We start from the raw sequence: 13,540 nt of genomic DNA on the forward strand, positions 1-13,540 counted from the left end.
ACAGATCTCTGGAGTTGTGTGAAGTCCCTTCCTGCTTCAAACACTCCACCATCCCAGTTCCAAAGAAACCCAAGATAACAGGACTTAACGATTACACATCTGTGTCTCTGACGTCTGTCATCTTGAAGTCGTTTGAAAAAACTGGTTCTGGCTTATCTGAAGGACATCATTGGACCCTTACTGGATGCCTGCAGTTTGCTTACGGAGCAAACAGGTCCATGGATGATGCAGTAATCATGGGACTGCACTTCATCCTGCTACATCTGGAGAAAACAGGGACTTATGTGAGGATCCTGTTTGTAGACTTTAGTTCGGCTTTCAACACCATCATCCCAACAGCCCTCCAGACCAAACTGAACCAGCTCTCGATTTCCAGCTCCATCTGTCAGTGGATCAACAGCTTTCTGACATATAGGCAACAGTTAGTGAAACTGGGAAAATTAATGCCAAACAGCCGCTCCACCAACACTGGTGACCCTCAAGAATGTGTTCTCGCCCCACTGCTCTTCTCCCTGTACACCAATGACTGCACCTCTAAAGACCCCTCTGTCAAGCTCCTGAAGTTTGCAAACAATACAACAGTCATCGGTCCCTTCCAGTACAGTGACGAGTCTGCTTACAGACAAGAGAGATTGATCAGCTGGCTGTATGGTACAGTCATAACAACCTGGATCTGAACACGCTCAAAATAGTGGAGATGATAGTGAACTTCAGGAGAAACCCCCCTGCACTTCCACCATCATAGATAGCACTGTGGCTGCAGTGGAGTCATTCAGATTCTCACATTGACTCCATTGTTAAAAAGGAGATTTCTGCCACATGAGATGCTGAAACAGTTCTACTCAGCCATCACTGAGTCTGTCCTGTGCACTTTAATAACTGTCTGGTTTGGTTCAGCTACAAAATCAGACATAAGAAGACTACAGAGAATGGTTTGGCCTGCTGAAAGGACTATTGATGCTCCTCTACCCACTCTTCAAGAACAATATACATCCAGAGTGAGGAAAATGGCTCAGAAAATCACTCTGGATCGCTCACATCCAAGTTACCTTTTTGAACTTTTGTCATCTAGCCGGTGCTTCAGAGCCACAAATACCAGGACAGACAGGCACAGAACAGTTTCTTCCCCCAGGCAATCTACCTCATGAAAAGTTAAATGTTCCCCACTTATTCAATAAAAATGTGCAATAACCTTATATTTATTTGTTACCACCTCCATCCTAGTACATCACTGCATCTCACTCTATTAAATTACATTATCATCTATAGCAAAACTGTTCTTAAAATGTATTTATTTAGCAATATTTGTCTATTTATATTTACATATGTGTTTTTTTTTTATTTTTCTGTGTGTTGTTGTTGTCCCTGTGTATTGGAAGCTTATGTCACTAAAACAAATTCAATTTATGCACAAGCATACTTGGCAATAAAGCTCTTTATGATTCTGAAAAATAAGGTACACAGGTGTACTGTTGAAAAGGTACCGCCCACTGACAGATTTTGTACCTTTTTTATGAGAGTGTATGGATTTAGAAGACATAGATTATCATAGTCATATGGACCACATCTTTTTTTTAAGCTTGAATGCTTAATTTCTATTAATTTGTTGTATGTTGTATGATCCACTTGGACATTTTGATAGATAATGTTTTAGGTCCTATACAAAAAAAAATAAAAATACAAATTCGTATGTTTTTGTGGGCTAAAGCAGGCAGCATTCAGGCTGTGTGTTTTCCCTGCCTACGAGAGAAAAATATATTGGGTAAGGGTAGAAATCGCGCTGCGGTATCTTCCTCCTTTGACTGTGAACTCGCTGCTGCAGCTATTTTTCTCAGAGGAGATTAATAATGTTTGTGTGACTAAGCGTTGCAGAGTCTTCCAGCAGGACGCATTGCAAGCACCATACCACACAGTGATGCAGCTAGTCTGGATGCTCTCGATGGTGCCTCTGTAGAAGGTGCACATGATGGGGGGGCGGGGCTCTGGCTCTTCTCAGTTTGCGGAGGAAGTAGAGACGCTGTAGTGATTTCTTGGCCAGTGCTGCAGTGTTGTCGGTCCAGGAAAGGTCCTCTGTGATGTGCACACCCAGGAACTTGGTGCTGCTCACTCTCTCCACAGTCGCACTGTTGATGGTCAAAAGAGCATGCTGAGTGTGCGCTCTCCTGAAGTCAACAACAATCTCCTTCGTCTTCTCCACGTTCAGAGAGAGATTGTTGTCACCGCACCACCAGGCCAGGCAGCTCACCTCGCTCCTGTAGTTTGTCTCATCCTTGTTGCTAATGGGACCCACCACAGCCGTGTCATCCGCAAACTTAATGAAGAGGTTTGAGTTGTGTGACGGTGTGCAGTCGTGGGTCAGCAGAGTGAAGAAGAGGGGGTTCAGCACACATCCTTGGGGGGCCCCAGTGTTCAGTGTGATGGTGCTAGATGTGTTGCTGCCAACCCATACTGCCTGTAGTCTTCCAGTCAGAAAGTCCAAAAGCCAGTTGCACAGCGAAGTGTTGAGCCCCAGCTCGACCAGTTTGTGAATGAGCTGTTGAGGGATGATTGTGTTAAGTGCTGAACTGAAGTCAATGAACAGCATTCTGACGTATGAGTCCTTTTGTATATATGTGTGATTGCTGAGTGGACAGCAGTGGCGATGGCATCATCAGTCGACTGATTGGACTGATATGCAAACTGGGGTAGGGGGTCCAGGGAGGGGGGGAGGGAAGACTTGACGTGGTGCCTGACTAGCCATTCAAAGCACTTTATGAGAATAGGAGTAAGTGCAACAGGACGGTAGTCATTGAAGCAGGACAGAGATGGCTTCTTCGGGATTGGAAGGATGGTGGTAGTTTTGAAACAACCTGACTAAGTGAGATGTTGAAAATGTCTGTGAAGACACCAGTGAGTTCTGCTGTCTCTCAGTACACAGGAATGTTGTCAGGATCCGGGGCTTTATGTGCATTAATCCTACTGAAGAGCAATCCTTGCTGAGAGCAGTTCGCATTCCTGGGCATCTGAATATGGGAGCAGACATACTGTTGAGGCAGGGGCCAAGGCCCGGGGAATGGAGGCTTCCACCCGAGGTGGTGAAGCAGATATGGAGAATATTTAGTCAAGTGGATCTGTTTGCGACTCAGATGACATCGCACTGTCCCCTTTGGTTTTCTCTGACTCCTCCGGCTCCACTGGGGCTGGATGCATTGGTGCAGACGTGGCCGAAGCTTCATCTGTACACTTTTCCCCTGATCGCTCTGCTCTCAGGAGTTCTGAGAGTATGCCGGGACGGAGTCTGTCTTCTATTAGTGGCCTACCGCGCCCCTATCGGTGGCCAGTCAGTGGGCAGACACCACACAAGTCTTGCAGTGTGGGCATTCTTGTTCCCATAGGGTTTTCAGACGCAGCTTGAGTTCCTGAAGGGGAACGTCCCATGTTACATATGTAACCATGGATCCCTGAAGGGAACAAGATGCTGCGTCTCAAGGCCATACTTCCGGCATCCCTGTCAGAGTTCACTTCACTCCTAGAAGCTGACACTCATTCCACCTCACGTGCTTTTATTTCTTCCTGGTCGCTACATCACCCACCTATGACATCATGCCCATAAATGAGACTTATAACACAAATTATACAGAGCTGGTCATGCTGAAGGGCATTCCCATAGCATTTCGGATGCAGTGTCTCGTTCCCTTCGGGAACCATGGTTACATACATAACTTGGGATGTTTCTCCCAAGGTTTTTTCTCCATTCTGTCACCGATGGAGTTTTAGTTCCTTGCTGTTGTCGCCTCTGGCTTGCTTAGTTGGGGACACTTCATTTACAGCGATATCATTGACTTGATTGCAAATGATTGCACAGATACTATTTAAACTGAAGTGAGATGATGACATCACTAAATTCAACGATGAATTGCCTTTAACTGTCATTTTGCATTATTGACTGTATTCCTAATTAATGTTGTTCAGTTGCTTTGACTCAATCTTTTTTTTAACGCACTATATAAATAAAGGTGACTTGACAATACATATTGTTAATAATATTGATGCTATTTTGTTAGTTTGATTGCTTCTACTGTCCTAATTTTAAGCTGTTTTGGATAAAAGCATCTGCTAAATGATTAAATAATGATTTTAATGTAAATATGAGAACTGGCATTTTTGGATGAAATTTTGAACTAAAAATTAAAATTCTGTCATCATTTACGACACAAGGCTGAATAAACTTGATGTTTGAGTGATCCAATTCTTAAAGGCCTTTTTAAAAAATGTGTTACTTTGGTCCTCCTCGTCTACTCATCACGACAATATTCTGATGGCTCCCTAACCTCTGAGAAGGTTTGTGTCCCACAGAAAGAGATACTCCCAAAGAGCCCTATGATGCACAGGGACATTAAAACCCATAGAGGTGTCATTCACAGTGTACAACCGTTTACGTACAAACAAGACTGGATTGTCATTAATTGCACCTCCTGAGACAAGGCTGTGTTTAATGTCTGGTCTGGTTGCTTACACTGGGCCCACCAGCAGCCTGGTCCATGTACACAGTGGATTACAGAAATCAAAACACGTATTTACAACCAAATCAAACAGCTTATGCAACAGGACACCTAACTGTTAAGCAGCAACAACAGGCATGATTTAAAGCATGGTTTTAAACAGTTCCACTCATTCTCTGCTATAGGACAGGAAGAATTTTATAAACTTGTTAAATCATCTACACCAACAACATGTATGTTAGACCCTATACCATTTAAGCTTCTAAAAGAGGTGCTTTCAGAAGTTATAGATCCTCTTCTGAATATTATTATTCACAATGACTGACTGTCCCAAAAACCTTCAAACTGGCTGTTATTAAGCCTCTCATAAAAAAAAAAAAAAACACAACTTGATCTTGGAGAGTTCATTAATTACAGACTGATCTCAAATTTCCCTTTTCTGTCAGAAAAATGGTATATATGAGGATTTCCAGTCAGGATTTAGATCTGTTCAGAGACTGTTCTCATCAGAGTTACAAATGACCTGCTCTTATCATCTGATTGTGGTTGTATCTCTCTATTAGTGCTATTATTATTATTTTTCCACCTGTTGAATGATAAAAAACATTGACATCCAATCAGAATCAATCCTTCATTAACAAGCTGGAGAATTTAAAGCCGCAGATGAGCTTGCGCTTGGAATAAACAGACAATATCGTCCACTGGTGTAGATGCTAATATAGTTATCTTTAAAGTTATAGTTCATGGTGTGAACGGGCCTTAACACTTGATGGCTATGCTGTCAATTCTTCGTCATCAGTCAGGAACCTAGGTGTGCTATTTGATCGAAACCTTTACTTTAAAAGTTATGTTTCTAGAATTTGTAAAACTGCATTTTTCCATCTTAAAATATATCTAAATTATGACCTATGCTCTCAAAGTCAATTGCAGAAATGATATTTAATGCGTTCATGACCACAAGGTTAAATTTTTCCCATAAAACCTAATGTACTTATTTGAATGAGCTTCTATTGCATTATAGTCCTCTATGTCAACTGTGTTTTCAAATCTCTGGCAAATTTTATAATGCCAAACTTCAAAATCAACTGCAGGTGGCAGATCCTTTTCTTATTTAGTGCCAAAACCCTGGAATAACCTACCTAACATTGTTCAGTAGGCAGACACCCTCTGTCAGTTTAAATCTAGATTAAAGACCCAACTCTTTAACCTGACACTAACACATTTCTAATATTCAAATCTTTAGGCTACATTATTAAGGACAACCGGAACTGGGAACACTTCCCATAGTGTGATAGTGGATCAGCACCTAGAGATTAACTGATTGACCTCTACAGCCCTAAATGTCAGTGGAGACCAGGACAACTAGATGTGCCCTAGAGACAGATCCCTAATGAAGACTTTGTCTCCTAGACAGCCACCGGGACAAGATGAGTCTTCTGCACAATGTGACCTGTGTTGCAGCCTGAAATTAAACTGCTGGTTTCAGAAGAGAACTGGCCCCACAACTGAGCCTGGTTTCTCCTAAGGTTTTTTCTCCATTCTGTCACCTAAGGAGTTTTGGTTCCTTGCCACTGTTGCTTTTGGCTTGCTTAGTTAGGGACACATTTTCTGGCAACATTATTGACTTGTCTGCACATACACTATTGGAAGCGAACTGAACTGAGCTGGACAATGACATCACTAATCAACAATGTCCTCTTGCATTATCAGCACACATATTTCCTGTTTAACACTGTAAAGCTGCTTTGACACAATCTGTATTGTATAAAGCACTATACAAATAAATGTGACTTTTCATTGTTTTTCTCAAACATACTCACCTGGACTTGATGTATGGCTACAGATGCCCAGGCCAGATTTGCTGTTGCAACCTAAAAAACAGGGCACACTTAGCTTAAGACACAATACATACTTCATAGTTTTGTGTACCTCACCTGACAGCTGAATATATACAAAGACTGCATACAATTACAAATTTTTTATTATTGCTAACTACTACATATGTAGAGAGATGGGTAACTCTGGTCCTAGTGGGCCACTATCCAGCAAAGCTAGGACATTATTGCACGAATACAGAGCAATCAATTAATTTAACACAATGTTAACAGTGCATGTGTATTATGAAGTGCCTCTCTGTTAAGTGTACATCAGTTGTTCACTCATTATTCATTACAGAGGCACATTATAAATGAGTGCACTCGATAGCATCTACTACAGTTTTGGACAACACTACAAATTGCTCCCTGCACTAATGGTATTTTTGGACATAACTTAAGTCATGATTATTACAGGCAGGTGTTTTTGCTAAACTCTCCAGGACAGTGGGGGAAGAAGTCATTGAAACGATGAAATAACACAAACAGAATTATTAAGGTTCAGTGTTTTTTGTTAATATTGTAGCAATGCATGAATCCCAGTTCATACAGAAGTCACTTTCAAAACAAAGTGACTTCTGTGTTGGTCACCGTGGCGCATCCGCAAAAAAATGCTACGTGGAGTAATCTTTTACCCCCTCACATGAAATTACAGATTGCATAGATTCTCCCCGCAAAAATGTAAAGTAAATGTGACCACTTTAGACAGGAAGATACTGTCTGACCAACATGTGAAGTGACCGATTACAGTTCACTTTGTTTTTATGGGCAGTTAAGGGGGGTTTATCTGAATGGATGGACTGAAATCAAACTTAGTATCAGTCAATTTTTTATTCAAACTTTTGTGATATCAAAAATTAATTTATAAGTGTTTAGCTGTTATGAGAATTTCTCATCTGCAAAAAAACTAAATGTGATAACTGAGGCTTCCCACAGATTTTGTCTAAGGATTATATTCAGCACAATCTAGAATATTCCTTTCTACTACTAGTCCTGAGGACAATGTGCAGCCTGGCTAAATAAATCGAGAGCAGAGGCACATAGGTAGACATTTAACAAATACCAGAACTTCCTCCATTTGAGTACCTCCTGGTGGCTGAGGTTGAAGGGCTCTCTGCCCATGTGTCGGTGCAGCTCCAGGATAGCGATGAGGTCTCCGATTGCAGTGAGGATGGGTAGACACAAAACAGAATGTATACGAATCCCTGAGTCCTGCCCTGTGCCATGAGGGAACCTCTCGTCCTACAGGGAAAAAACAGAGCGCACAGGGATTAAGGCTAGTCCAGGGAGAGGAGTTTATATTTACATATTTGTTCACTGGATGTGCTGTACTTCAAACAATCCTAATCAGTCCTAAAAGTCTTAACATTTGTTATTTAAACTGGAAACACATCCTAACACACATTATTTTTAGTTTTTACAAATAATAGAGCTTTTGCAGACACTCCATTTTCTCAGTGTGTTAATAATTAGGCTACAATATTTATGAATATGTGCAGTTTGTTTTTAAATTCTATTTTATGACTGTAAATTCAACACTAGCTTGTGATATTTATGGTTCCTGGCTTTCTTTTCTTTTTAACCACACGTTTACAAAGATGTACTGTATGTGAGCATTACATGAACGATTTCTTACTTTATGCAGCTATTTTGACACTCAAAGGCACCAATGGATTTCTTTTGAAAATTAAGTTTAAAGTATTTATTTACCACATATGTGAGCCTCAAGATTACAGCTGAATGGTCCGTGTTAGTGTACATTCAATATGACGTGCAGCTTACAGTAATTGCTTCCAGTGGATGTGCCACGACACATTATTGGTCACTTCCCGTGTATACATGATGTGAGTGCACATTTCACATACTGTCCCTGTACTTTCATAAATGATATAATGTTTAATATTTATTGAAATAGCTGGAATAGCAAAACTTATTTTTGTAAAATTTAAATGAATTATCAGTGAATATACTCTCCAACCGAGCTGCAGTGATATTATTTTGAGGATCCTGGAATTGACGGACACAAGAAAACAGCATGTGGCTCACCCCCATGATGTCCTCGACAAGTAGTGTCTTGTGTGTCTTTGCAACGTGAGCGGCAATGGTGGTCCCAAATGTGATGGGACCAGAGGGAATAAGCCCAGGAAGCCCGTCTTTTGCCCCCGTCGGAGTGAACAAACATAAACTCTGTGACAGAGAAAACAACATCAACAAAACAGCATGACGTTAAGGAAACTGTCCTGATTGGTCAATGTAAAAATAATACATGTCTATTTAGGGTACTTTACAACTCTCATTATATATTCCTACCATTGCTAACATACAACACTTGCTTGAAAAAAAGAAAAGGAAGAGGTTTGATACTAATTTAAGATGCATAGTAAGATTAGTGGTATCCAATAAAACTGACAGTTATATAAAATTAAAATAACTAAAATAATGAAATAAAAAAACATAAATTGGTGTATCCATTAATTGCTTCCCACATAATTACAGATCAGCCTAAAGTGAAGCCCTTTTTAAACTGTGTTATCTGATACTGTCACAGTACTAGCCATTAAAATAAAACCACTCAAGTGGATAAAAGAGAGGAAATGAACATGGCAGGTGTCTCAAGTATTTTAATGCTATAGAAATTCCAGGCCATTTTGAAACAAAAAGTACATGTTCATGACCAATTAAAAGTTTACACTCACTTAGCTGAGTTTATGTTTCTCATTTACTTAAGAACCTTTTGATTTAAAGACATCTAAGGCTTCAGTGCTTAGAAATTAGTGTTGTTGACAACATATTTATTTGATCTAATTTAAGCATTTGAGAAAAAAAACTTTGAAGAACCTAAAATATAATATACCCCCCCAATCTTCCATGCTTCCATAAATTAATGTTGCTGTTACTATAATATTATTCAAAAATGTTGAAAATAGCAATATTTAAAAACATAAAGCAAAAGTTGAAAATTGTGTGTCAAAAGTTGTGTATTTAACGACTTCAACTTCCAGTAAAAACCCTATTCCACATGTATTTACTCAGCCAGAACAAAAAAATACTTACATTGTTGCATTCTCCAAGGAAGTAAAGTGCAAATCCATCAGCTTTTGTGGCTGTGAAAAAAATAAATAATAAATAAAACTAGTAAAAGAGTCATAGACCGATGCATCGTGTTGGGCCTTGACATTCAGAATGGTTAAATGCCAAAACATTACTGGACAAAAATGCACCCATGGATTCTGAATCTTTTATGCCATTTTTAGGAAGAAAATAAATAGTAATAAATTGTTTTTAACAGATATAATGCCACTTGCTTTTGAAGAAGATCGAAGAATACCAAAGTAGTAAAATAATGCAAATTAAAAGTTTTAATCAAATTAAATCGAATAAATCTTTGGTGTTTGCACCATGATCAGAAATAAACCAGGACTTGGAGACAGTGTTGTTCCAGTTCTCTAATATGGGGTGCGTTTCCCAAAAGCATAGTTTTAGAACTCCATCGTTAACGACGGAACTTACAACCATAGCTGCTTTTGGGAAACGCACCCAGATTGGTCAGGCTGTATTATAATTAAGTTATATCACTAAATTCACAGAAATTATTTAAGTTAATTGATTCAGTTTATGTAATTATAAAACCAATTTATGACATAAATGGACAGAATACTGTATGTTTAAAAACAAACAAGATATAAAATGCCAATTAAAATCTGTATTAAAATATCGCTCCTCAATAAAAATAAATAAATAAATAAGTCAGTTTCTGAAAGTGGTGCACACATACTGTACTTGAGTCAAGTGTGCAGTGGCGAGTGTTGGGTGTGCCAGACTGAATCCCAGCACCCTGCAGAGCTGCGGCATGCAGATGAAGTGTGGGTGGATGGGAAATGACAATCTGAGCGCTGCTCCATCAGTGTGCAGAGGAGAGAGATGCAGAACACCCTCACTTGGACCTTTTAACCTGGATTCACTTCCACCTCAATCTGTGCTGCTCTACCCTTTTATGTTTCAGCTGCACAACACTGCACTGTTTATGTGGGCAGTGTGAGCCCTTTTCACCTGAAGTGCATGGGTAATTTCTGCTCTGTGAGTGTTTGTGTGTGTATGAGACAGAAAGGCTCTGACCTGTTTTGATGATGCTGCACAGCTCATAGAGCAGTGGTTTGTTGTCACCTCCAGTGTCCAGCCGCTGCTCCATGTAGCTGTTGAGCTCATATACGACGCTCTGCATATTTGTGTCCTGATACTGCCGGACACAAGAAAGAAATACATAATCATTGCACACGCACTGTATACTACACAATATGGACAGAAGTACATGGAGACCTCCTTCTAATTAAATAGTATTAAAGGGGTGGTTGATTGCGATTTCACTTAGTTTCACATTAGTTCGTTTGCAATGTTGCTGTTCGAGCATAAACAGTATCTCCGAATTTGCAACGCATCTCTGCATCTCTCTCTCTCTTTATTTCTCATTCAGATCGTCAGATCAGCTCCAACAAACTGTTCCATTTGTAGACTTATTTTCACATAACAATGAGAAGCATTATACATGGAAGTGCGTACGGTTGCTGTGTTGTGTTAAAGCTTTAATCAGAATAAAACCATAACAGAAGCAGTAGCATTTACAAACAACAGTGTATCTAAAACTATAAGACAACAACAAACAACCAGTTAAGAGCCTTGCTTGCACAGGTTCTGTGCGATCCTCTTCATTAATATAATTTGCTTCTCAATAGGGCTCAAATTGATAAGCAATATAGAAGATGTCATTGTTTACAATAAAACCAGAGCACATTCTGATCTTGAGGATGTTAGAGGCGGTTTAGCCAATCACAACACACTGAGCCAGCGGACCAATCTCAGCCCATCGCGTATTTCTGAGGGAAATAAACAAGGTTTGTCAGAGAGGGGACAGATCAGTGTGCATTAAAGTTAATTAAGTAAAAAGAATATGTTTTTTAAAAAAACGAAGCATGAAAACATTAGACTGCACCCCATAAACACAATCAAGCCTAGAAAAAAAAACTGTCAACCACCCCTTTAAGACTGACTTTCAATATTATTGTGAAAAAAAAAGAAAAATGATAATTAGAAGCGGTTTCCATATTTTAGGTCATATAGTGTGTATGCACTTCAAAACTCTCTTATGCTCACTAATGCTGCATTCATTTGTACATAAAAACAGTAATATTGTAAAATGTTACTGTAATTTAAAATAATTTTCTATTGCAATATATTTAAAATGTAATTTATTCATATTATGCAAAGCTGAATTGAAAGCTGACAACCAGTCTTCAGGGTCACATGATCCTTCTGAAACCATTATACTATGCTGCTCTTCTTAATGTTATCAATGCAGTGGAAGTTATGCATGTTTTTTTTTTTTTTTTTAAGAATTATTTTATGAATAGAACCTTCAAAAGAACAGCAGAACATTATTTGTTTGCAATAGGTCATTATTGTAAAAATGAAAAAGTATTTACTGTCACTTTTGAAAAACTATAATAATAACAGTATCAATTTCTGGAAAATAAAAATAAAAATAATTAAATAAATAAAAATGTTACTAGCCCCAAACTTTTGAATGGTAGTGTAATTATTATTTTTATTTTTTTCTTAAAGTTGGACATTTTTGGATGGTCCACTGAATGAGGTACTCATATTTATCCGTCCACACAGGAGACTCAATTGACCATTAATATCAACAGAATTTGGCATTAAGTAACAAAGCAGTGTATACATACATAATGCCCACAAATACTGGGTAAAACAGTCCATTTAATCAGACTGATAACAGTCATGCTTCCTACACTATTCTGCGTGGATATATTATATACAGTAGGTGAATAATATACCTGTAGGACTGCCTTAAAATTTTGGCTTTAGTTTAGGGACCAATTCTCACTATTAACTAGCTGCTCATTAGCCTGTATATTACTAGCATATTGGCTGTTTATTAGTACTTATAAAGCACATATTAATGCTTTATTCTGCATGAGCATATTTTAGACCCCATAACTAAACTTAACAACTACCTTTATAACTATTAATAAGCAGCAAATCAGTTAATAGTCATGTGGAGGGTAGGGATGAACACAACGGTTTATTAAATACAAAAAGGGGAAAACAAAATCCACGAGGGGGAAAACAACGACTAGGGCAGAGACTATATAACTTAACAAGACTGGGTAGACATGATAAACAAAGTCTCTAAACGCTAGAACACTAACTACAAACAAACACTCACGGGTAATACAACGACTTCTTCAAGGGGTGACAATGATACAATATCTCACAAGCTAACATGAAGGAACAATGAACCGACAAAAGACAGAGCACACTAGGGGATATAAATAGGAAAACTAATCAAGACACAAAAGGTGGCACAGGTAAGGCAATCACGACAAAACTAGGATAACAAGGGGGCGGGGCAAGGGAACGAGACAAGGCCATGTGCTTGTACACAAAACACGGGCCTGTCATGATCCTGCCTCAAGACTAGAGAAAAGTCAGGACATGAAGGCAGAATCATGACAATATAACCAAATTTCGCCAAAAGAACAACATCCAATTAACACAGAATTCTTTAGTTTTTTTTTCTCTCACATTAAATGTGTGGTCTGGGTCGAATACAGAAATCAGCTCTAAATCAAACTTTTAGTATTTTAAAAGGAGAGTGGATGGGGGATTTCTATTTCTGTCCCTGTGTGAAAAGTCAGAGTGGGCCGGTGGAAGAGGGGTGTGTGAGGTGCTCCCCCATGGGAACAGCTCCCTTCACATCCTGTTTATGCAGACGGAAATGTGACGCACTGAAGACCAGCAACGTCCTGCTGTCCTTCTCTAAAAAGTATTTGTTTCCACAGCCCACCCTCGGCGTAATCTCAGACCCTCGTTCCTACACACTGTCTCCATCGTGTTCTGCTGTATGTCCCTCTCTGCCAGCCCCATTTAACTTCTTCATCTCTGTCCCCTAAATCAGCAGGCCTAAGTGCTCGGAGCAGAGTGCGTGTTGGTGTTATAGCAGCCAATTAAAGTGCCAAAGATCTCATTAACAGGTTATTGCCTTTGCTCATAGAAATCTGTCACAGATTTATATGAGGTTTGTGTGTGTCATTTGTCATTGAACAGTGTTCCATGAATGCTTCTCCCCTGACAACTGTCCCCACTTGGGACATTCTGCCTTTTGAGATC

The 13,540-nt window shown here is 39.3% G+C and overlaps 1 protein-coding gene across 2 annotated transcripts in view; it reads right to left on the reverse strand.

Annotated features, from left to right (window-relative positions):
- Positions 1-13,540, reverse strand: part of LOC113113024 (cAMP and cAMP-inhibited cGMP 3',5'-cyclic phosphodiesterase 10A-like) — a 126,151-nt gene that overhangs the window by 31,472 nt on the left and 81,139 nt on the right. For both annotated transcript variants that reach the window (XM_026279126.1, XM_026279127.1), the window contains exons 4-8: positions 10,472-10,592; positions 9,410-9,459; positions 8,402-8,542; positions 7,442-7,597; positions 6,302-6,352 (exon numbers count right to left, since the gene is read on the reverse strand). In XM_026279126.1, the coding sequence (XP_026134911.1) occupies positions 6,302-6,352; positions 7,442-7,597; positions 8,402-8,542; positions 9,410-9,459; positions 10,472-10,592 (519 nt within the window). The remainder of the gene's footprint in view (positions 1-6,301; positions 6,353-7,441; positions 7,598-8,401; positions 8,543-9,409; positions 9,460-10,471; positions 10,593-13,540) is intronic.

This window comes from Carassius auratus, chromosome 13 (assembly GCF_003368295.1).
Source record: "Carassius auratus strain Wakin chromosome 13, ASM336829v1, whole genome shotgun sequence".
NCBI classification, from domain to species: Eukaryota; Metazoa; Chordata; class Actinopteri; order Cypriniformes; family Cyprinidae; genus Carassius; species Carassius auratus.